Below are 23914 nucleotides of genomic sequence, written 5' to 3' on the forward strand. Positions count from 1 at the left end.
AGTGGACGTTCATTGGCGTCGAGCAGTCACTAGCAACGGGATCACAGCCCGGCTTGATAGTGTCATACACTGTCAAACCTTGGGAAGCCGGCGATGCATCCGCGAGCAAAACAAACGAGGTTGTGATCTCCCCAATGCAAGCAGACAAAAAAGGGCAGACGCCAGGGTGGGACGGAACCTTGGGTATTGCCTCATTGGGACGGACGATAATGACGGATGATGCAGAACGGGGAGCCGTGCTGGGCGCTGAGGACTGCGTGCTGCGAGGGCAGCAACCAAGGCCACCAATAATTGGACTGCGAGAAAGTGAGCTCGAGTCAGATAGGGAACTAGGCAGCAGAGGGGACATTTCCTGTTCGGGCCCTCCTGGGAACCTCGGGTCATTGAGGATTCTCATACCTCATGCCGGCCCTGGTCTAGTCTCGTCTTCCTCAAAAGCCCCCCAGCCCATGACCGTGGGATCCTGGTCGAATTACCAACACCTTTTTCCTTCCACCTCTCGGTCATCTTTTGAATTTGAACGGGCATCTAGTACGAACTGCCAGGCCTTTCCTAGCCATGTCGGCCTCGGAAGAAAACGTCGTTCCCAAGTCAATGCCATCTCCCATGGAGAAAGTGGTCACTAAATCACCCACTCTCAGCGAGGAGACTCTCGCCGATGGCACTGTCGAGGAGAAGTACCACTATCGGGCTAGCTCGATGGGCTCCACGATTATCCAGACACCCCCGGCGCAGCCAACAGATCTCGAGGCTCAGGCCATTCAAGGCAGACCCAAGCGACTTGCTAACTTGCGGTATGCCACCATGACTCTCTATCGCCGCCTGTTCTCGGTGGTGATCTTGGCCAATATAGGCGTCTTCGCCTGGGTCATGGTCGCAGACCGCAAGCTCGTCGCATTGGTAAATGCCACCGCCGCCAATTTGCTCGCCTGTGGCCTCGCGCGCCAGCCACTTGTGGTCAATGCCATCTTCTTCATTGTGTGTTGCATTCCTCGGTCTGCGCCGTTTCCTTTGCGCCGATGGGCAGCCAAGGCCTACCACTATGGTGGCGTGCATAGCGGCTGCGGGATCGCAGCCTTGGTGTGGTACCTTGGTTTCATTGGCTTGATGTCGCAACAGTACTGGACACCGTCTGCACCGACAGCTGCAGGCGCTGCAGGCGCTGCAACTGTCAGCTTTTCAGCCGCCCCGGTTATACTGGCTTACATCGTTCTCGTGCTGTTGGTGGCGATCCCGGTTGTGGCACACCCCACGTTTCGGGCAAAGCGGCACGATTATTTCGAACTCACCCACCGTTTCTCGGGGTGGCTGGTCGTAGCACTGTTCGTTGCGCTACTGTTGGTCTTTTCGCATGAGATCAGCCAAGCCGAGGGGGTCTCATTGGGCCGTTTCCTCGTCTCGCTTCCTGCTTTTTGGTTCCTGGTGGTGACTGTGGCGGCCATCGTTCATCCATGGTTGCTGTTGCGCAAGGTGCCGGTGCGGGCCGAAGTCCTCTCCACCCATGCTGTGAGGCTGCACTTCAATTATCGTCCCACCACTTTCGGTAAGGGTATCTCGCTTGCAAAAGCCCCCTGCGCGACTGGCATGGCTTCGCGACGTTTCCCGACCCTGCCCCCTCGGACAAGGATGGAGTCCCGAACTTTTCTTGTCTAGTGTCCAAGGCCGGCGACTGGACTGCTGATTGCATCCAGAACCCGCCCACCCATCTCTGGAAGCGTGGGGTGCGCATTACTGGCTTTGCATATGCCATGCGTGTCTTCCGACGAATCATTGTCGTCACAACGGGCTCTGGCATTGGACCTTGTCTGTCGTTCTTGGGTGACGACAACCGACCGGCCCTCCGGGTGGTCTGGCAAACTCGCGCACCACTCAAGACATACGGTCAGGATGTGTTGGACATGGTGCACCAGATGGATCCCAGTCCGATAGTCATGGACACCAACGAGTGTGGGCGTATCGACATGGTCCCGATGGTGCAGCGTCAGGTCAAGCAATTCGAGGCCGAAGCGGTGTGCGTGATCAGTAACCCCATGCTGACGCGCCGAATTGTGTATGAGCTCGAAGCGCGCGGGATCCCAGCATATGGTCCGATTTTCGATTCTTGAAGGTTCTTTCCGGTTTCTCGTTCGTCTGATTCTTGCCTGCAATTTCGTTTCATCCAGATCTTCTCGTAAGAATCTGGGGCGTCGGCGTTGATGATTTGTGTTTGCTATTTTCCGGGATTTGACTTACCTTGATACCACCAATATTCGGCGTTATTTATTATTCCAATATGATTTCGCTCAGGCTGAAGTCCTGGCTTCGTTTCCAAAGTCTCTGGCGGGGGGGTAGTACTGTCATTATGAGTTCAGGGGGAAAGGGCGGTTGCATTCCCCTAAAAATGAGTCCCATCTGTGATTTGGAATGTATGCAGGGAGGGGTACGCTAGACTCGTGTACGTTGGGCAACCCATGCAAACGATGGATCAGGCCCTCTCTGGTCCCGCAAACCCCGTGTGATACGTGATGCCCGTACATCGAAATTCCAAATCGCCCGGCTCCACAGCCGATGGAGGCGCCTGTTCATTGGCTGAAACCGCCCTCTTAATTCGCCCAAAATCAAAAGCTGGGGCATTTTGACACATCACGTGGGTGCAAAATTATACTCAATTCTTAAACCCATTCTGCTGTCTCACCAGGCTTGACACTTCTCAGGTTTAAGATGAGAAGTCCGTTGTTGTTGTGCTCAGGCCGTGTGGCTCATGCAAACCGTGGCAAACCGAAACCCCACCAGTGCACCAATTATGGTTGTGCTAGCGCCCGAATATCAAATTCTACCACCCTATGGTTAAGCTTCCGTTGTTTCGTGCTGATATTTCCGGGGAGTTCTTCAGTTCGGGAAGCTAATGACGAATGGATATATTTGGATCGATCCGGTAGAGTACGCAGCGACGCCCGTGAAGTTCAGGTTCTTGCCCCGCATGATGTTTGATCGCCGCAGGGGTTGATATATATGTATTCAAGTTATTAAGTGTTGGGGTCACAAATTCTGTAAAGCTATATTCAGACGTCACAGCCGGGACGTTGAAACTTATTTATGCACATTCCAGTGCCTGAGTTAGCGCTTCTTCTTTTCGGCCTCCCTGTCAATTTTCCGATCGTGGAGGAAAGCGCGCAGGAAGTTTTGGTTGTTTCTTCGTTTCCCGTACACCTTCCGCTAGGCAACCGTCCTGGTGCTCTATTGTTTGATTGACCATCCTCGTCCGGATCCTTCAAAGGCACATGGCTCCGATCAGTGATTACAGTATGAACTTTCACATTAATTTGATAAATGCATTTGGCCTCCAGTCGCGGCATAAGTCTACACTAGTGTGTTTTCATAAGACCGCACCAGGTGTATCGTTATACTGAAAGAGATATACATGGCATTATTATATGACAAGTCAAAAATACTGGCAATATCATGGAAGCGCACATGGGAATTACCTGTTCCATCTGCGACATGGTCTGCCGGCCTTCTGATGTTCTTGGTGGGAATTTAGCGTCGCGCAAGATTGACAAAATGAAACCCCCAGGATTCAAAGCTTGCCCGCGGGAGAAAAGTTCGAGCGAGCTCTTCTTGATGGGGTTCCAATTCACATTTTCTTCTCGTCGCCACCGTCAATGTTACTTGCTTTTGCAACGAATCTTTGATCCTTTGGTGAACTGAGAAGCCACGACAGAACTTCGATGAAATGCTGTGCTTTCACTTGCTGTGTGCACTTCGAGAAGAACACATGTGAACCTTCAATTTCTTGGAACGAAAAAAGCGAACCATATCAAACCCAGTTTATTAAATTGCATTTTCGGCATGCTGGGTTTTCACCACTGCTTAAATCGATCTTAGCACCGTTTCAGGTCCACCCTAAATAAAATTCGACAGCAAACTGATCTACTACCCTCAGGGTCTACATGGGCCTGGCAGGTCTGGGCATCGCGAATTAAAAATTATAATCTCAAGTATGTTTCACAATTTCTACTTCAGCTGCTAGCGCAGTGTGTAGTGCAGGTGATAAAGATTTAGATAGGTACATGGTGATTGTCATCATTTTCGTGGACAGACTCGTGTGATCGGCATTGTGATGGAGCAGTATGGCAGTCTGGATTGAACCATTAGAACGGAAGTTCTAAAAGGTCTATGCCAACATCAGCATACCTTTAAGAGGAGGTCAGGGTGAATTGCTCGTTAGGGCTCTGGTCCCAGGCAGCAAGCTGAAGAACCCGCTGCTCATTAACGCGCAGGAAGTAACTGGAGCCCTGAGAAACAAACTCATATTTGTTGTCGCCGGCAGACTCGAGAGTATAGATCTGGGGCTCTTCTCCAGCGAAGCAGAGGGAGCCCTCCTCGGTGCCGCAGTTGATATAGCCGCCGAGAGTGTTGTTGACGAAGAAATCACGGTTGCTTGAACCGCTGAGTTGGAGGAACCAAGTCTGACCAGGGTGGCCATTCCTAGGAGCGAATTCGAGGGGTCCACCATCTGTCCGAGTCTCACCCAGGACCAGAGAAGGGTCGAGAGCGGGAGATCCGATCATGTAGGTTCCCTCGCGAAGAGAAAAGGCAGACTGGGAAAGAGCTGCCAGGGCTCCGAGAGCGAAAGTAGCCTTCATGTTGACGGACGATTTGTGTTTGTATATTTTAAAATTGAAAATGCTTAGGGATTTGCGATTCTAATGGGGTTGAAAAGGTCAGTTTCTAGGAGAAATATCTTGCGATTTATATGTCCTCTTCTCTACCTGAAATATATGTATCTGGGACACGTGGTCCGATGAATCATGCATTGACTATTGATATGCACATTTCGATATATGCACACAGCCCCACCCTATAGGAAGCTAGAGTTACACAAAACTGCTCCAGCCACCAAGGGGTTGGATTACTTTGATTTTCTTCAGAACGAGGCAATTGTCCACAAGAAAGGCTTACTATCAATGTTTTTAACAGCATCAGAGATGGATGCTAATAGCTCGTGCTAAAATACTTCCAACTGAAATTGAGTTTTTCTCGTAGTTCGAAAATCGTGCAAAAAGCCTTTGGGATTTTTTGCGCATGTTACTCTAAACAAGCCACAATCGTCATGATCACTTGAATACCAGACATGGATAATCGGTGAGGGCCGCTCTAGAGAATCAACAAACGAAAGATCTACTTCTTCCAGCCAGCCCTGTTGATGTATGCAGATCCTTCTTGGCGATGATCTCCCAGATTGCTGTGAGACATGCATCTTCGATTTGGTAGCAGATCTACATAATGTAGGGGTGCGATTCATTAATGCCAGGGGCGCCTATTACTTGATGCGACCTGAATCTATGTCGTTATTCGTCTTCATGGAATACAAGAAGGAAACAGCCTTCAAGAAGTCATTAGAGTTATCGTTTGATAAACATAGCCAGCCTGTATATCATTGTGCGAGTAATGGCGGAAAAGGTTTCCCTCTTCCATTGCATTAATATTCTACTCGAAATACTAAGTTGTAGGGCACCGTGGGATCCTCGTTCAATCCCTGATTCCTAATTAAGTAGATGCCTAGAGCGACAAATATATATATCTAATAGTCGGCAGCATTGACTCACAATGCGACCGAACGGTGGTTAAAATAAAGCGAAACATAAGCTCAAGTTTTCCTCAGCTGAGTTCCTTGACCAGTTTCACCATTACTCGCGCCAGTTTAAACGATCTTGCTCTTGCCCCCGTGCAGCAGAATATCTGACATCACGGGACTCTTGTCTGCGCCGGCGTGCTCGATCACTAAAGCTAGTCGCAAATGATACCGCAAAATGAGGCAAATCGACTTACTTCTGCTTACCAGAATCTGACTTGATGAACTGTGTACTGACGGTCATCCAATAAAAATTTCTGAGGCTGACGGCGGCAGTTGCTTTTCGGGTTAGACTCCGCGGAGGCCGCGGGGTGTCCGGCGCGAAAGGAAGTATAACTATCAATCATCCACTGACACCTCAGTCTCACTCACCTCCAGAGATCAAAAGTCAGTCTGCCAATATGTCCTCTCAAAGAAAAGTACCGCTCCCAGTCTTGCCAGTTCCTGCCAACATTTCTCTTGCCTAACAACCTCCCAGGCTATCATCATCGGGGCCGGACCTGCCGGTCTCGCAGCCGCATTGCGCCTGCATCAGCAAACCGACATATCCTGCACGATTTACGAGTTGCGACCCGAGCCAACCACACTTGGTGGTGCAGTTGGTATTCTACCCAACGGTTTACGTCTCCTCTACCGACTGGGCGTCTATGAGAAGGCCCTCGCTCGAGGCTTCGGCGGCCCTAATCTGTCGCTCCACTCCCTCCAGGGCCATACGATCGGCTCACAAGATTGGGTTGGATGGGCACGAGAGAAGACTGGTTTTGGATATATGCGCATCAAGCGCACGGATCTGGTCGATGTCCTGCTCGAGGCAGTGAATGAGGCTAAAATCCCGATCCGTTTCAACAAGCGACTTGAACAGATCGATGACAATGCCGACGAAGTGAAAGTCATCTTCTCTGATAGCTCAACAGACTCGGCAGATATACTACTCGGGTGCGATGGTATCCATTCATTTGTTCGGCGGTCTTATGTCGACCCCGAGTACGCTCCGGAATACTCGGGCCTAGCGGGTCTGGGATCGGTTGTCCCTACTTCAGCCTTGACATCGACAACAACCGAACAGATCGTGGGTCTCGAAGCGACGATGACCGAGATGGGAATGCTTGCGGTGACCCGCTGTACGCCAGATACTGACGAGCTCTACTGGTTTTTCACGAAAGAAGTCGCACTGCCTGCTTCAGGAGACAGCCGTGATGGATGGGAAGTGCAGAGCAAAGAAGAGGTGGAGGGATTCAAAGCACCCCTCCTCGAGATTCTGGAGAATGCCCAAGGCGAATGGGGCAATTATCTAAGGGATATTGTCAGTAACACCTCTGTTGTCAAGTTCTATCCCATCTACCGTCTTCCCCCCGGTGGAACTTGGTCCAAAGGTCGTTGTATTCTGGTCGGCGATGCGGCACACGCAATGTCACCACACGCTGGACAGGGAGTGTCAATGGCCTTGGAAGATGTGTTCCTGCTCTCTCGCCTACTGGAGGATCCCTCTCGGCCTCTGGGTCAGATACGTGAAAAGTATGACGCGATTCGCAAGCCACGGGCAAATGAGATCTATGAAATCGCTGCTCAAAATGGGCAATTACGAAGGCGAACGGGACCATGGGGCTTGTGGTTCAAGGAGTTCGTTTTCTCCATGGCCATGAATCTCTCCTGGGCCTTCGGGCTGGAACGAGTGGGGTTCGGGCAAAAGCATTTGGTTTACGATATCGACGAGGTGGGCCTGTGAATGCCTATTTCTCTATTCGCATGGTGCTATTTAATGCCGCTCGTTTTGTGAAGCTATCTATCTCAATTTCATGAATCCTCGCATACATCTACAAACGGAAACCTGCGGAAGCCAAGCATGTCAAGCTTTAACTCGGAGACGCGCAGTCTCGTAAGAGTGGAATGATCGCCAACTTCGAAATTTTCGAACTCCACAAAGCAACATACGAAAAACCGTCCCTCATTTTGAACAGTTGGCAACCAGTAAACATAATGATGTTCTCGGTAGTCACTTCCTTCATTTCAGAATGTCCCATCGCGGTTCGACTCGCCGATGGGAACGGCCATGATGACTCTCACATCCTCGTTGAGCTGTTACAAAGATGATACCAAGTGTGCTGCACTATCCAGACATCAGCGGACGGAAGCAAGGTTCTGAGCGACTTTTCATGCTACAATTCACAGATATCTGTAGCCATTGATCCCGATTTTTTGTCCCAGGGGCCATTAATGAAGCCGTGCAGGGGTATTTCGACACTGTCTTCTACACCGCAAATCGTCGTCATTTGTGCATGGCACAGCACCAGACAACTGGGAATTCCTCAATACAGCCAGAAGAAGCATCTGAGGTATTTTGGCATCGATCCAGAGATATGCGCCCTTCGTGAAGAGACTGTTTTTCACTAGCTCCTGCGCCGCGGTGATTGATTATAATCGTCTGGCTTCAGGCGATATCTATTCGGAGGAAGACCTGGAATCAGTCTCCTTTGGAGAAGCATCATCTGGAGATAAGACGATGGGATATGATGCCAGAAAAAGGTTTGCCGAGTTAGCAGGCATGTTTTATCCAGGTTGCTGAGCTGACACGGGCTTGTGTTAATGTTTGTATAGCATAGAAATTTATGAAGGAGGAAGAACTAGACTTTGACTCGGTAGCGCTTTGTTCTTATTTTATACTGGGCCTATCGCGCTCTTTTATATATAACACCAAGAATTTGAACGAATTAATATTTGGACGTGGCGACTCTGCGCACAGTCCTCGGAACAAACACTTGTGCCATATCTCCCTATGCATACCTTTGTTGATATCAAGGTGCGTTTCTAATATGTAGAAGTCCATTGAATCCTAAATCTGATACCGATATAGGACCTTGCAAAAGTACAAATCCCAGCCATGCTCATTCCAGAAGCACGAAGCCAAAGATTCATAGTGTCTGCCGAGCACTTCAGCTTCCAGGAGGTTTGCGACAATTTACGAGTGCGTTTTTCTGGTATCTTGGATGATATTATTCCGCTAGGCCAAGCGGGGACAGCTTCCTTGTCCGATGGCGCTTACTCTATTGACAATTCAAAGGGCCAAGAGGATACTTGGTGTGCAATCGTGATCTGTGGGAGCTCATCTCCGCTCTTGGAAACTAGTGCTTGGAACTTGAAAGAGTCGAAGCAAAGCTATCTGAATTAGAATCCATGGATGGTTTGCATAGGGATCCCTTGTATATATTCTGGCTCGCCCTTGCGGCGGTTTTTTCGAGAAGAATCTTCTTGATCGCTGCTTTCATTATTAGCTCACTCCGAAGGTCCTTGCAAATATTCTTTGGACTTGATCCTCGAGCCTTTTTGGTAACCAGGGACCCTACACTCAGCGAATAGTATCGCGAGCCCAGCCATCGCCTCAACGCACATAAATTTCCACACCCTAATCAGGGTCCAGAATATTCTCATTCGGATCTTGGCCGTCCATGAAGTTTGCGAGCATCTGACACGTCCACGATGCCCTTTTTTCTCGGGAAGAATTTCCCCCTTATGAATCACAGCCAGGAACAGAGCCCATCCCTCTTCAAACGCCTTACGATCGGCGACAGCAAGCATGAGAGACTGGGATTTATCTGGCTCCGGTGGTATTTTGTATGATTCCGTGGGCCAGTCGCGAGCCGATAGACCATCCAGTATATCAGGTGCGTGCATGAGCGCCGTGAACATATACGATGACACTGAGCCTAGCGTCCCGTAGGCAATTCCATCCACGAAATCGGGATTTGTCTCCATCGGGTATAGTGATACTGCCAGGACCGAACTCCTCTTTCTTCTCAAAGATCCGCTCTTTCTCCAGAAAAGCAGTGTTTTCATCGTCATCTCTAATAGCAATTATGCGAAGATGCTCGTATCCAGCATTGGCGGCATCATGGCTTCTCTGATCATCTTTCCACCCGAACCATGTCCGGATCCAGAGCAGTCCTGTCGTTTGGTCGTCGGTGGTACGCTCTTCATCTGTCGTGAGATCTTGAGGCACATGTGGGGGGATTTCCTCGAGAAGCAGATCGTCACCGTCTGGTTATTTCTACTATCTCTTCAGCCAATATCTTCCAGCCCCTGACCAATATGACTATTAAGGTCGGCTTGACGGGCCCTTTTTGGAGCCTATTTTGCCATCATTTGGTTTTCCCATCGACCAGCCCAGGCCCCTCACCATGTCCTCCTCAGAATTGCGCCTGGGTAAACGAGTTGCGATCGTTGGGGGAGGACCTGGGGCCATCTCTACGGCTCTAGCATTTATCAAGCGAGGCTACGATGTTCGGGTCTATGAACGACAACCAGAATGCAAGGCGATCGGCGGCGCCGTGCTTTTATCGACAGCCATGTTAGCTATCCTCCGCTCCTGCGGCATGGACTCAGAAAACACCGACTCTTACACAGTAACCTACTTCAAAGACAAATCGGGCGCGGAGCGGGTTAAGTTACCTTTCAACCCCGAGGTTAAGAAGCGCATGGTATCAAGGGCTGCCATTATGGAGTTCTGCGCTCTTCCATCTTCCGAAATATGCTGGACCTTGTTCCACCAGGTGTGATCAATGGCCAGCGGGTCACGGCTGATTTCTTGGTCGGGGCAGATGTGATCGCAACAAGCATTTGGTGAACCGCATCTATTCCACACTGGCATCCGACTCTGGCTCGCGTGGTGTGACCATATCCCTGGAAACCCGGAGAATTACGGCTTCATCTCTCACGACTGGCAGCACCAGGCTAGTTCCTTCCCCATGCTTCACGATAGCAAGCCGGAATTCGAGTGGCGGGTTGTCGAGCCATCTTGAGATAGGAAGCCCGTCCCAGACGATCCAAAAGCACATCTACCGAAATCCTCAAGGATTGGGCGCAATCTATACCTCGCCTTTTGGATGTCATCAATTTCAACACACAGGTCTACCACTGGGAAATCTTCAATTGGCCATCTATGAAGTGGTCGAGTGGCCCTGTGGTGGGTGTTGGCGATGCAGTTCACCCTGTCTCGCCATATGCAGCGTATGGAATGGGCATAGCGCTCGAGAACGGCTCCTTCCTCGCTCGAGCATTAGATGGGGTTGATTTATGTGCTCAGAGGGCCGCCAATGCCAGATTTGAAATCTACGAGAAAGAGCGAGTCGACTATGCGAATCACAATTTCGAGTTCGCCCCGGTACCTGGGGAGGGTGTTCCATTCTACTTCCGCGATTTCTGGCCTATCTTCGCGATATGATATTCGACTACACTCCAGTGCTGAGTCGGTTCTTGAAAGTTGGATACGTCAAGAAATCGGAAGAGGTAACTCTCCAGCTGAAAAAGCTTCAGGTGGCGTAGCTGCTTTTTCGGGTAGTTTAGGAAATTGACAGTACTATTGCATCGCTGGATCGTGTTGTATTGTCCTAATTATTGTTTCAAATCTACGAAGTCCAAAAAAAAAAGAAAAAACATCAAAACATACCACTAATGCCAATTTGACATAGTCGCAAACCTGTTTAGCTATGAGGTGTTTAATTCCCGTAATAGACGATAGAAATGAGCGCAAAGTAGATCAGATGTGACTCAGTCCACAGGAACTCGTAAGAGCACTCAAAACAAGACCCACCACGATGACAAGCGTATCAGAAACAGACCGCTACTCCTTGTCAGGCTTCTAGAACGCATGGACTGTTTCGGGGAGTTCTCGGAAGCACATACTCCGTGCCACCTTCCTTGAGTTCCCATTTTGTAAGGCCAAACCGGGTGGAGGGCGGGGGGACTCCGTGTGGTCAGACCACCGGAGGCTCCCCTAAGGTACCAAGAGGACCTTAGGTACATCTCACTTAGCCGCATAAGGCTCGATCGGCAGGGTCCGCCTGGTGGCCGCGGTGGCTTGCTGGTGGGTCTATGTGTTCTCGGGGATTTGAGGGGTTTCCACGGGGGGCCAAATCGTGGAAGCTGATTCCCGGAAGGGCATGCTGGCTGTTTTTCTGAAGATATTACTATCATAATGTTACAATGCTATTGTTACTTCAGTGCTTGACATTGAAATGGACGTTGAGCCAACTTTTGAACTCGCTTGAAGCCGAAATGCTCAAAATGACACTATACTTCTCAGAATGACTCGGATCAGTGGTGCTACGAACACTATGAGCATCGTGGAATACGATACGATTGTACGATTGTTGTTTATTTTGTATGCGAAGGTTAGCCATTAGAGTAATGAAAAAGAGAGTATTAGGTATGACGAGATGAGATTCTCATAATGGGTTATAAGAATACTAAATAGAGAATAGACCAGCCATGAAGGTAATGAAAACGGAAAAGTATTATTCACGGGAGGGGAATTTTGGGTATATTGCGTAAGAAGTAATGAACCCCATCCGAATGAAATGATCCTGCTGGAAACGAAGTATTCATTTTTGTGTATGATCCTTGAATTTTCCGTCCGAGTGAACCATGAACGCCGCTGAAAAGAGAAGAGGAGAAGGAAATGAGAAGAGGATTGTAGGTTTAGGAGGTTCATGAATTGTCATCATCCTCCGTGAAGGTGATTATCGTGAATGAGTTGAACAGAATTGATAATTGTCTTTGGGAATCTTTGGTGTCGTTGAGGTCATGACGTCGTGGCGAAGAGCAGCAAAGAGAACCGTAAAAGTTGGGTCAGACTTGCCCAGAAGAATCGATCGACGCAGCGCGCGAAGGGGCGCGAGAGACAGGCTCGGAAGGAGGAGGGGTGTGATCGGTGATCAGGTCGTCGGCAGTGAAGCGCATGCGGCCGCGGATAGAGGGAGCAGACTGGTTGGAGGAGTGAGTTGAGTCACTGTCCAGACGCAAAGATTCCATGCGCTCCAAATCTTCATAATCCGGCAGGGGAAGCGGCGATCCATTGTAGTCTTCAATGACACTGCGGTTGTCGTCGGGCTTGGTGTAGCCGGGAGGGCTGGCGGGAACGTCCTCGTAAACGGGAGGCATTTCCTCGTCCCAGCTGATTCCCAGGCCACTACGCTCGGTGACGTGGAGGTTGAATTGCATGCGCAGCACACGGGCTGCGCCAGTTGGGGTGATGAGGCGGGTGTTGCGGTTGGGGCAGAACTCCTCGGCCACGATGAGCTCGATGACCAGGTTGTGCTTGACCTCGAGGCCGTTCGGGGCCTCCATATCGCAGACCACATTACCGGTGGGGCAGATGCTTGCGTCGAATTGCATAGAGATTTCACCGCCAGCAGTATCGAAATCGGTCTTCCAACCACTCTTCTCTTCGTTGTGGCCGATGATGCGGGTCTCTTGGTGGAGGACACCCTTACCCTCGCCACCAATCTTGTGAGAGTGCTTCTGGCAGGCAGTAGAGACAATCTTCTGGTGCTCCTCAATGCGCCACATCATCTTGCGCAGACGCCAGCGAGTCTGGGTCTCGTCACCCTTGTCCACCACTCCACTCAATGTCATTTCCACGGGGAACTTTCCGATGGGGTGAACGACGGACGGGAGCACGATGCGGCCGGTCAGGTTGGTGGGAGGGAAAATACGGATGGAGGACTTGTCGTTTCCGGGGATCAGAGCGCGGCGCACGTTGAGGGGCATCTGCAGTGTGAACTCCTCGCCGTGGATGGTTTGGGCGTGGGCCAGCAGGAAGTATTCGACTTGGCCGAGGGCACCATTGCAGGTGGCTGGGAGATGTCCGGGGAAGAGATAGCTGAAGGGGAAGTCGTGCTGGCCGGGTTTGAGGTGAAGGGATTCGGTAAGGAAGTTCCAGCGAGTGAGGTCCTCAGTGCGAGTCTGGCAGTTCGGGCAGTGGCTCGAGACGGGCTTCTTGGTGGTGTTCTTAGAAACCAAGCGGACGTCGAAGTGGTTCAGAATGACCTCGCCGGCGAAGTCAGCGACGTTCACACGCATGCGGCCGGAGAACAAAGCGCCAGTCGAGTTAGAAGGGTTGCCGTAGCAGACCAGTGGAGGCGATTCCACCAGCACGTCGAGCTTGACGGGTGGCACGGCGAGTTCCTCGCGGGTGATGCGCTCCTTGGATCGGCCAGCGCGTCCAAGGCTCTTGCGCTTTTCCTTGTCCTTGCTGTGGTCCCGGTGGGGGTGGATCAAATGGTCCATGGAGAACGACAGGCGACGTTCGGGGGAGCGAGCCCGGTCTGGGGTGCTGTGGCCATGCTTCTTGAGACCGGTTGCATGGGTGATGATCTCATTGACGGAGGTTGTCGAAGAAGCGTTAGAGTGGATGGGAGTTGAGGAGACGGAGGAGTGCAGGGAGCCCGAGCCCCGAACAAAGTTGGGGATGAGTCGGCCCGGCATCATGGATGTCGATGACGGATGATGGCGAGGTGGATGTGATCTGGTGGTGTCGAAGTAAGGTGCTTGCGTGGCAAGTGTTGATATGCGCGGTGGATCTCAGGACTCAGTGCGGTGGTGAAGCAAGGCAGAGGCGGTCGAGTCGCGCATAATCTAGATGAAGTCTCGTGGATGACAGAAGAGCGCAGTGGTCAATTGCGGAACCCGCTGCTTTTGAACTTGCGGCCACGATCATGTGCGATGGCCTAAAACGCCTCCGGATCCGTGGAAAACCTCGAAACTAAAAAATTTCTAGTAGGTTCCCACTCATTCACCCATGCGGTCGGTCAGGTACCGGCTTGTCATTCGCTGCTTTGAGGTCTAGCCATGAAAATAGTTCACAAAAAAAAGAAAAAAGAACAAGAAAAGACGAGTGGGGCGGTGCATAGCGTCATCGAGTGGGTGCGTATTGAGGGTACGCCGCGATTACGCTACGTTACAATACATACCCGCTCACACTATTTCTACAATACTCAGGCTGAACACACTCCAGTACCGCACCTTCCACTGCTAATGACTAAGACCTGCTCTCTAAGTATGAAGCATAACATCAACCTACATCGCGCCATGCCATTGAACATCTCACTCCGTGTCTCGTCTCACCCTGCCCGTCTGTGCGACCGGCAACTCGGCTCTGTGCCGGCCCCCCAAGACGGTCAAAACGGCTCTCGAATCCAATGGCGCCGGGAGAGGGACAGCTGTTGCGCAATAATGGAATACCCCACATTGCAAGATGTGGGCATCATCTTGCGATCAGAAGAACTAGACCATATCCAGGCATAACCACGCAGACCAGCTGATGCCATCCCCATCCTTGCAAGACCGTGCGCCCGCAATGACTCACGGTCGGCTATGCTTCCCGGTTCCTCGGGGGCTACGATCGTCTCTTACTCGGCCCAGCGCATGTGGTCTCGGTGACTACCCCGCCGCACCGATGCCAGTCGGCACCTTGGAGGGGTGATCTGCGACTGCAACTCCCCGGACGATTAGCAAGCACGCAGGCGCGCTGCGCGGAACGATGTCCGATCACCTGAGCCTGCGATGGCAGTTTTCCCCGTCCACCCCGGCTTCAGGTGCCGGACGATGCGACTCTGCCATCTTGCACGGCAAACAGAGTCGGGCCAGTCTACAAACGTACGCCGGAGCCGAGACAGTGATGCTGAAAATAGGACCGGCGGGCGACTAGTGCTAGGGAGAAGTCGGTATAGGGGCTAGGGGATACAAAGAAATGGCGGCGACAGCCACGTAGGAGACGGTCAGCTGCCTCGAGCCATCACGTGGCCCCGTCGAGGGCCAGCCAGCGCCGACAGTGCTGGCTACTCTTTGGGACCTCTTTTGAGCTGAGTGGGTATACAATGGACGACAACTGTCGACAGAGGGCGGCGGAGTGAGTACACGAAATACCGCCATCTGACAATACCATTCGCGCTTTCACTTAGTGGCAGATCTTTTCGGTCCTCCCCCCCCGCTTTTCCGCTTCGGGCAAAGAAAACGCGTGCAAAAGATGGACAGACCCTGGCGGGCCCACTTTCAAAATTTTTTCTTTTTTCTGCGCCGGCTTCGTCCAGCCGATTGCCCGCTTCGGGGCTAGCCTCACGGATCTCTCACCCCGCATGGCGCGATTTTGCGGGGCGCAGAGTTCTCGCTTGCACATGCATAGAGTCATCGCGATCGCCTGAACGAGAAGGCCCGCGGAGAGCGCAAGAGCAACCGAAGAAACAAACATCTCGAGATTTGCACGATGGGGCGATTCCAAGCTTCAGATCCGAAAGGTTCTGGACCCCCAAGGTGTCAAGATGCGCGCTGCGCTCGCTCGCCGCGCATCGGGCGAATCATCAATTCCCCTCGCCGCACTAATTACCTAACAGGATGGATGATGCTCCAGCATCCCTGACAGCCCAGGACAGCCCAGGACACCAGTTCCGGGACCACGCCCTACGCGCATGGGCCAACATGTATCAGGTACCTTTCTGACCTGCAGCGATGTTCGACGCTCACCGTCCATGCTCCTGCTCATCCCATGCAGGATTGGGCCCTGAAGAAGCGCGCGTTGGGGCTCGTGCGCCGAATGTTGGCTCTGCTGGCCCTGGTCGACGGATCGCATCCCCGCGGAGAGCAACTAAATTACCAATGTAGCACGGAGGGCGCGGGGTCATCTCCCTGCTGGAGGAAGATGGTGTCACGATCTCCGGCCGGCATGATTTCCTGCAGAGTATTATTTCCTGCGGTGTCGGTGTGGACTTGGTGTGGACACCAACACATAACACCCCCGATCACGCCATGAAGGTCGATGAGGAAATCGCAAGGCCATCTCGTGAATTGCATCGGGGTCGCCCGCGTGGCCCCCGCCTTGGCAGTGACGCCCTCTGGCACGCTGGCACGCTGGCACGCTGGTCTTTGTCGATCTCTATGTCCCAGCTCCCACCTTGTTTTGTAGCCCACCCTTCTCCCCACCGGACCGCATAGAGTAGCCGGTTCAAGGAGCCCGCCAGAGAAAGCATCATCTGAGCACGGAATCCAGATCCATCAGGTGTCGGGTAGTGTCAATCATCGCGAACCCAGCACGATCGGTGCCCGCGGCCAATCACAGGCCGTGGCATGCCGTGTAGGTCGGCCCTCCCGCGAACTTCCTGTTTCGGGACGATCTCGGCCAGCGCCTCCGAGGAGGACGGCCTTTGGGAGCCTTGATGGCCTTCGACGCCTTTGACGGCATTTCGCAAGGTCCTCCATGAAGTACCTTAGGGTACTTTGTTGTTGTTGCGCCTTTGAGCTTACTCATTTGCTCGTTTCATTCCCCCTCACCCTTATCTTGCCATTAGAGCCCGTCACTTCCAGCTTCCAGCTTCAATTACTACACACCGACTCCTCCTTTCACACGCCATCTGTCTCATCCTGCTTTCATCTTGCTTTATTTCCTTTGTCGAGCCTTGCCGATGGATCAGTAGATTTGCGACGGAAAACTCCCGGCCCGCCCAAAGCGGTCCAGCAGAATTTTTCTGCCTCGTCTTGGCCCACCTCAACTGGTCTCGACTCGGCCCGCAACGTGATACTTTGACTCAACCTCAGTGGTTGATGACATCGCGTTCCGGTCGATTTGGAGATGAAGTCGTTCTAATCGAGGAATTATGATTTCTGAAATTTCACAGTATTTTTTCGTTTATTTTACTTTCTCTGCATTTCTCTGTATTCTGCCAGATCGCATCTGTATTCACGCGGGTGGGTTCCTAGATTTACCCGCCCTGGACCCGCGCCGTCCAGGGACAAATCCCGTCGGGAATCGCGTGGGAGGATCCCGGTGTGTCACCTGTCCGCCGGGAAAGTATACGGCGTAAAGGCAGCGTTGGAGTCGTCGACCGGGCCGATTGGAGAAGGTCGGTCACGGTTGGAGAGGTGTTACGAGATCGCTGCGACGGTAGCCGGTCGTCGGTGGAGTTCCGATGGCTAGTGGCAAGAGTTTTCTCTGCGTTAAGGTTTCAGGTTTTTTTATATATCCATCTTTTGGATCTTTTATTTACAGCTAGATGTAAGTTAAAGGTCCTTCGTAGATCTCTACTGTATACTGTTGGAGGGGCGGTGTCGGTAGACTGATTCATTTGAAGGTGGTGGAAAGAGAATACCGGAGGGCAATGTGGCCATGACAGCTGAAATGGGTCCCAAGACATTTTTTGTCTTGGGCTATTTATACCCGGCTAAGGGATTAACCATTTTGGTGCTACGCATGCTGATCATTACATCCGATAGGCAATGTATGAGATGAGATGCTAGAGCCGAGAAAGTATTAAGTTGAAATCAGGGGAGTGGCCGATCTGACGCTCCCTATAATGACTTTCTTGGATAGGGCATAATTCATCCAAGAACCGGAGACCGATAACATTTTCCTGATTCTGAATGATTTCATCGCAGCCACAAGAGAAATATCAGGTTGGGATGGATGTGTAAGCGATCCAGATCGAATTGTCGAGATCTACTGCTTGTAGTGTAAACGGCGCCGAGATCTATACGCAGAGCCGCCACTGGGCATGCAGATCATGAAGCAACCTGACGGCAGCCCCGCTGACAAGGCCGCTTGGCTGTAAGACGGGACAGGCATCGACATTGCTAAAAGAATAGACCCGATCTTAAATCCCGGCGGGCATCGTTCGAATACCCTGTATTCATAGATAAGGTAGACTATGACAAGGATAAAGCGACAACCACCCCAACTTCGTTGCATTGTACCCCTGACACGTGACCAACGCCGGGGGATCGCCAGATGGCAGCCAGAGCTCCCCCTTTTCCGGATGGGCTTCCTGCCACCGTGTTCTTTAGTTACTTCATGGACTTATCCTCAGACTGACCCAGTTTCAAGTCATGGGCTTGTTGTCTGCTCGATCCACCCCCAACTGACCGACCGGCACATTCGCTCCGCATCCTGAAGCTTCCGCCCCGCCGTTGAGCTTGCACCGAATCACGCCCGAGAGGAGGGATGCCCGCTGCGCATTCCCCACCGCCATAGCTCTTGACTTTCTGCAGGCTTTGATCCACATCTCGACGAGCCTCTACCTCCATACCATACCTCCCGGTTGCCTCCGTTGCTGGGCTCCGAACGCTGCCTAGGATCCCCGGTCTCAACTGCAGTTGAGAACAGAGCTCCGTCGACTCGAACAGACGGAGTGGGGACCTACCCCGACATTCAATCGGCATATCAGCATCACCCCGCCTCCCCTCAACCGCGATGTCTTTCTCCTCGTTCAATTGGACAGCGCTCGCCGTGGCTGTTGCAGCGGTTGCCATTTTCTGGACCCTCTCATCCACGACATCCTCGCCGTTCACAAGCTCCTTCCCACGACTGCAGAATAAGCGGATTTGTCTGTTGATTGCCCATCCCGATGATGAGGCAATGTTCTTTGCGCCATCGGTCCTGGCCCTCACCAAGCCAGAGCTGGGTAATCACTTGAAAGTTCTCTGCTTTAGTACCGGTACGTTGATATAAATGCGGAGCAACACCCTCTCAGCTCAAGCCGGTCAGCGTCATCATATAATTTGGTGCTCGACTGTTTCTAAGGAGGCGAGCAGCAAATTAACTCAAAACCCTCGACATAGGCGACGCAGACGGACTCGGCGAAACCCGCAAAGAGGAGCTCAAAAAGTCTGCCCTACAACTCGGCGTCCGCGACGAAAACGACGTCTTCATCGTCGACGATCCTGCCCGATTCCCAGATAGTATGACAGCAAACTGGCCCGAGAAAGACGTAACCTCCCTCCTCGCCTCCGCCTTCGCACCCGACCTCGCCGCTACCCTAAACGGCACCGCAAAGAAGGATCCCAAGAAGGCACCAACCGCTACAATTGACATCCTTCTCACATTCGACCGCCACGGCGTCAGCAACCACCCCAACCACCGTTCTCTCTATCACGGTGCGGTGAACTTCCTTCGCGTCCTGATGAAGGATAAGGAAGGTTTTGCCTCTCCCGTTACGCTGTATACGTTGACCTCGCTTTCTATTTTCCGCAAATATGCGGGTGTTCTTGATGCGCCGGTCACGATGCTTCAGGGTGTGTGGGGTGATTTTCTCTCTGGCCTGCGTGGGAAGAGGAAGGATGGTTCGGATGCCGAACCCAGACGGTTGCTTTTTGTAAGCTCAATTCAGGAGTGGATGACGGCGCAATCAGCTATGGTTAAGGGACATCAGAGTCAAATGGTTTGGTTCCGATGGGGTTGGATTACGATTGGGAGATATATGACCGTGAATGATTTGCAGAGGGAGAAGGTTTAGACATTGGCCTTGGTGTTATAGGCAGCGTGATATGCCACACCGGGACATGGATACATTCTGCGTCTAATGCTTCTATAGGGCAGGTGCGACTTGCATGGAGCTGTGTCAGAATCTTCGTATATCCTCGCCTTACAGTTACTCATCAGTCCTGCATATACTCGTGAAACTAATGAACATAATTTAGATTTGAATGTTTTCAAGATCGATTCCTGTTACATTTGGTGTACATTGTATGATGATCTAGAGTAGAAAACAAAAGGAAATCTAGAAGAGGGTTTCATGGATACATTTGATAACAGGGGCATCACGACATGTCAACATGTCACAGGGGTTTCAAACCCAGACTCCATCATCAAGGAGATAGATGCCTCGTTCCCTCGTCTTCAGCATGCCTAACGCAGCCAGACGACCATAGAAACCAGCATTTGGATTGTTCTTGGTCGACAAAGCTGACGATTCGGGATATTCCACCCAGCTAGAGCGAAATTTCTCCAGGTTCTTCTCGAATTCTGGGGTCCGTGGTTTCTCAAAGTGGAAGAGTCTGTTCAGGGGAGCCAACTCCGTGTCTAGATACGGGTATCGCTCCTTGATCCGCGACCATACAGCTTTCTCAGAAAGGACACGCTCTTCCGTGGGAAAGAACAGCTCTTTCTGGTCAGTCATCCGTCGGACCGGGATGATGTCGGCGTCACTGACCCAGTGACGGGACCGGAACCGGGTTTCGCCCTTTGTATCCATGTGCCCCGTATTGTCGTCGTAGAATATTCTTCTAACCTGGGGTACGAAGTCTTGCCACTCTTCCAGCATCTTCGGTCGCTCTTGTAGAAACCATATTTTGTCCGGTGTGTCTTGCCAGTGATGAACTCGGGCTGCGACCCACAGACAACGATTGAGAAGGTAGGTCTGCTGATATACTTGGAGCCTGAGGATGTCGTATTCCTGAACTGCCTGTGCGAGCAGGGGAGACTGGAAAAGTATTGGATCGGGCTGAATAGCGCCGTTCTGGATCTGTTTCTCGGCAGTATCGAGGGCAGGCTGCAGACATCTCAGCACCACCTTCCGTGCCTCCCTTTCCTTCTCTCTAGTATCCCGCAAGAGACCATAGGCGCCTCGAAGATGCGCTTTACAATCTTCTAAGCTGCCGCAGTCGATACTGAGATTCATCATGAAGCGCCAGGTCTGGAGGGTCGGGGTGACATTGACTGGCGAAGAAGTCATGGTGTCGAACATCGATCTCACCAAGTCCACAGATACTTGGCCGAGGGCATTTGCCTGTATTGTGCGTTCGCCCTTCGAGGTTCTCGCTCTGCTCAACACGTAGGCTCGCTCGAGCAATTCGAGCCACACTTTTCCTGGGATGGGAATATTGTAGGAAGACGAGATAAACTGGACCACGCGCACTGCCCCCGAGATATCGTTATTCGTACCCAGTGCGTGAGCGACCGCGAAAAGGAGGTTCTCAGTTGGATAGAGGGCGGACCATGGGTCGTAAGGCGTGGCCGGGGGTAAACTTGCATCGTCGGGTACGCTTTGCGCCTTCATCGCGTCGAGATCTATGTTCCAGACTGTCTTGAGAATATATCTCATCCCCTTGTTGTGGCCCACGCGAGCTGATGCGATGAGCAAGTTGATGTAGGTGCGCTCATCGGCTAGATTTCCATCATCCAGCATGGTCTGAAACAGCCTCATGACAGACGCCCGAACACTCATCCTCGCTGTACCAAAGCCCTGCCAGCCCACGGCCCGTTGCTCACCTTCGTATTTTCGCTTCCGGTAATGATGCGGCAGTATTCGTAGGCGATACGCCTCCGGTCCGGTATAGCAATGGTCCCAGACCTGCACTTCCATGTAGTAGTTGTAGCATGTTGTGTCTGGGGCTATCCTGTTGTCCTCCATAGACTCCCACAATTGCTTCGCGAGAGGGAAATTGCCCATCGATCGCGCGCATTTTAGCAGATGGGTGTATTCACCCAGCTGCAACGGTTGGCCCGCGGCCGTTCGAAAGCGCACTATGGTGAGCAAGTTTCGCACAAAATCATCAAAGTATTCCTCTACTCGCTTCACACCACTGAGGAGGACCGACCAGGAATGCAAGGGGTGGTGGATGTCGCGAAAGGGTTCCACAAAATGGGTCGGGGAGAGTCGGTGGAGCGCCTCCAAGAAAGTTGTCTGGGGTAGCGACCCGACCAGCCCCGCCGACCGTGGGTCAGTCATGGCTATCATCACTTGGTCCGGCTGACCATCTTCAAGAACGCGATAGAAGTGGCCCGCGTACTCTGCCTCTTGCTCTGGATGATCCCAGACTGGCAGCGTCGTATTAGCTACTGCTGCTGGTTGTGCCATTGCACCGAGCGCTGGCGATTGTGTCGGCAGATCGGGCGTGGGGTGGTCTTGTGTTGAATGTGACTGTTGACGAACATCATATCGGGGAATTTCGAGCTTGGTGGAGGGAATCGATCTCTCAAGATGCTGAGCTTGGGAGGATCTTTTGGAGGAGATGTGCCTCGTGTGCCCGGTGCGATGAAGGACACTGCGTCGCTGAGAAGGGCAGTTCCAAGTAGACGACTCTGGAGAGCTCCTTCGCGGGCGATTGAGCCAGGGAGAGGCTAACCTCTCTCTGGCACTAGCAATTCTTTTCATGAGGACAAAGAGATGGATGAGGAGAGAGGCAGACGGGGAAGGAGACAAACGCTCAAGGGGGAGAAATGAGGGGGCGCGCATCGACTCCGGTTTGGGGAGGCACCTGCTCACGCGGTACCGGGTACTTCTGGCAGGGCATTGTTGTGGGCGGCAGAGCCGCTGCGCAGGCCTGCAGCACCAGGTAGCAGTGACCTGCACACCCTGGCCTAGTCGCGCTGTTAGTGCTACTCACACATCGTAGCTGCCGCTCTGACTTTACACTCGGACCTCACGGTCCACCGGCGACCGCATCCAAACTGACAAGTGGAGCGCGGCCCCCGTCCTTCAGGTGTCGAGGTGTCAAAAACCCGGGGTAGACGGCTGAAGTAAGCAGACTGCACGCTAGACCAGATCGGGCAACCGGCAGAGCTCGCTGAGATTGCCGTCCGCCTTTCGCTGCCCCTCGACTCCAAACTCCCACGTCCGCATTCCACCATGGCCGACAATGAGGACGCTGGCGCCACTGTGGCCGAGCCTCTCGACCTCGTCCGTCTCTCGCTCGATGAGATTGTTTTCGTGAAGCTGCGCGGTGACCGCGAGCTCAAGGGACGCCTCCACGTGAGTCCCTGCTGCCGTCCCACCAGCCCGTGAATCCGGCAACTGACCACCATGACTACCCAGGCATATGACAGCCATTGCAACCTAGTCCTAGGCGACGTGGAGGAGACCATCTACGTGGTCGAAGAGGATGAGAACGAAGAGGAGATTACAAGGGTAAGCTGGCCAGGCGTGCCGTGCGGAGCTCCAGGATCGCTAATAATAGGTCCTCGGGACCGATTGTATAGACGATTAAGAAGCAAGAAGAGATGCTCTTCGTCCGAGGTGAGTCCGCACTGACCACGATTTGCAATGGCCACCGCCGTTAACCCACTGTTCCAAGGTGATTCCGTCGTTTTGATCTCCCCCCAGGCTTGAAAGGCCATCGTCACGAATTGATAGAGGAAAAGGCGTCTGGCGAGAAGAATACATTCATGGGAGGAATGGAAGGAATAAGATACCATCCGCATGCACTTGTCGCATTGGTGTGCGTCCATGAAGCTCTTGGTTGCTTTGGTGACGCGAGGCGGAACCCCACCGTGCCATACGGCCGCCTCTCAATGTCATCCCCACGATATGCAAGAGAATACAACCCCAATTTTTTGATCTAATACTACCTCGGACCTGCTTGTACTGGACAATCTTGCGTTGTTGCGAAATTCCGCGACAGTTACAATCTCGAATCATATCTCCTCTTAGTATTAGGGATCGGCATTGAAACAGACGGCGGGCATACATCCTTCCTCCTTACCTTTGCATTTAGGCAGCCCTGGATCATAAACTTTTGTATTATGAGTTATGTCGTGAGCTTAGTGTAGTCGAGACGATCGGTTATGATGACACAGTACAATTCTACTGGCCATCAGATGATTGCGTAGTACATATCGCGTACTGATGGTGCAGTGTGATCGCAGTAACAGTGGGCCGTGGCTGGAATATATACCGGGCAAAACATTGCTTATCGCACCACTCGCAAGTGTTTTTAAAATAAATTCAACATCATAGAACTTCGAGTGTGCCTTTACCTTTATGA

The 23914-nt window shown here is 52.1% G+C and overlaps 10 protein-coding genes across 10 annotated transcripts; 7 read left to right on the forward strand and 3 right to left on the reverse strand.

Annotated features, from left to right (window-relative positions):
• Positions 1 to 558: 558 nt before the first annotated feature.
• On the forward strand, positions 559 to 2105 carry N7532_005546 (integral membrane protein TmpA; the record flags this gene model as incomplete). Its single annotated transcript, XM_056618040.1, has 2 exons — positions 559 to 1543; positions 1654 to 2105. 2 exons carry the CDS (start codon positions 559 to 561, stop codon positions 2103 to 2105), a joined length of 1437 nt encoding a protein of 478 aa, XP_056474199.1.
• Positions 2106 to 4175: 2070 nt separating this feature from the next.
• N7532_005547 (RICIN domain-containing protein) lies at positions 4176 to 4625 on the reverse strand (the record flags this gene model as incomplete). Its single annotated transcript, XM_056618041.1, has 1 exon — positions 4176 to 4625. The coding sequence occupies one exon, from the start codon at positions 4623 to 4625 to the stop codon at positions 4176 to 4178; it is 450 nt and encodes a 149-aa protein (XP_056474200.1).
• A 1390-nt stretch (positions 4626 to 6015) lies between these two features.
• N7532_005548 (salicylate hydroxylase) lies at positions 6016 to 7340 on the forward strand (the record flags this gene model as incomplete). Its single annotated transcript, XM_056618042.1, has 2 exons — positions 6016 to 6033; positions 6093 to 7340. The coding sequence occupies 2 exons, from the start codon at positions 6016 to 6018 to the stop codon at positions 7338 to 7340; spliced, it is 1266 nt and encodes a 421-aa protein (XP_056474201.1).
• Positions 7341 to 9786: 2446 nt separating this feature from the next.
• On the forward strand, positions 9787 to 10164 carry N7532_005549 (FAD-dependent oxidoreductase; the record flags this gene model as incomplete). The annotated part of the gene is made up of 1 exon (XM_056618043.1): positions 9787 to 10164. One exon carries the CDS (start codon positions 9787 to 9789, stop codon positions 10162 to 10164), a length of 378 nt encoding a protein of 125 aa, XP_056474202.1.
• Positions 10165 to 10547: 383 nt separating this feature from the next.
• Positions 10548 to 10829, forward strand: N7532_005550 (FAD/NAD(P)-binding domain-containing protein; the record flags this gene model as incomplete). The annotated part of the gene is made up of 1 exon (XM_056618044.1): positions 10548 to 10829. The coding sequence occupies one exon, from the start codon at positions 10548 to 10550 to the stop codon at positions 10827 to 10829; it is 282 nt and encodes a 93-aa protein (XP_056474203.1).
• A 1406-nt stretch (positions 10830 to 12235) lies between these two features.
• Positions 12236 to 13873, reverse strand: N7532_005551 (alpha-arrestin; the record flags this gene model as incomplete). Its single annotated transcript, XM_056618045.1, has 1 exon — positions 12236 to 13873. One exon carries the CDS (start codon positions 13871 to 13873, stop codon positions 12236 to 12238), a length of 1638 nt encoding a protein of 545 aa, XP_056474204.1.
• A 1905-nt stretch (positions 13874 to 15778) lies between these two features.
• On the forward strand, positions 15779 to 16375 carry N7532_005552 (uncharacterized protein; the record flags this gene model as incomplete). Its single annotated transcript, XM_056618046.1, has 3 exons — positions 15779 to 15871; positions 15936 to 15998; positions 16046 to 16375. The coding sequence occupies 3 exons, from the start codon at positions 15779 to 15781 to the stop codon at positions 16373 to 16375; spliced, it is 486 nt and encodes a 161-aa protein (XP_056474205.1).
• A 2248-nt stretch (positions 16376 to 18623) lies between these two features.
• On the forward strand, positions 18624 to 19665 carry N7532_005553 (PIG-L family deacetylase; the record flags this gene model as incomplete). Its single annotated transcript, XM_056618047.1, has 2 exons — positions 18624 to 18867; positions 18992 to 19665. The coding sequence occupies 2 exons, from the start codon at positions 18624 to 18626 to the stop codon at positions 19663 to 19665; spliced, it is 918 nt and encodes a 305-aa protein (XP_056474206.1).
• A 333-nt stretch (positions 19666 to 19998) lies between these two features.
• N7532_005554 (uncharacterized protein) lies at positions 19999 to 22305 on the reverse strand (the record flags this gene model as incomplete). The annotated part of the gene is made up of 1 exon (XM_056618048.1): positions 19999 to 22305. One exon carries the CDS (start codon positions 22303 to 22305, stop codon positions 19999 to 20001), a length of 2307 nt encoding a protein of 768 aa, XP_056474207.1.
• A 474-nt stretch (positions 22306 to 22779) lies between these two features.
• On the forward strand, positions 22780 to 23210 carry N7532_005555 (U4/U6-U5 snRNP complex subunit LSM3; the record flags this gene model as incomplete). The annotated part of the gene is made up of 3 exons (XM_056618049.1): positions 22780 to 22902; positions 22966 to 23058; positions 23130 to 23210. The coding sequence occupies 3 exons, from the start codon at positions 22780 to 22782 to the stop codon at positions 23208 to 23210; spliced, it is 297 nt and encodes a 98-aa protein (XP_056474208.1).
• Between the last annotated feature and the right edge of the window lie 704 nt (positions 23211 to 23914).

The sequence above is a fragment of the Penicillium argentinense genome (genome assembly GCF_028826775.1).
Source record: "Penicillium argentinense strain IBT 30761 chromosome Unknown utg000005l_segment0_segment0, whole genome shotgun sequence".
Lineage (NCBI taxonomy): Eukaryota > Fungi > Ascomycota > Eurotiomycetes > Eurotiales > Aspergillaceae > Penicillium > Penicillium argentinense.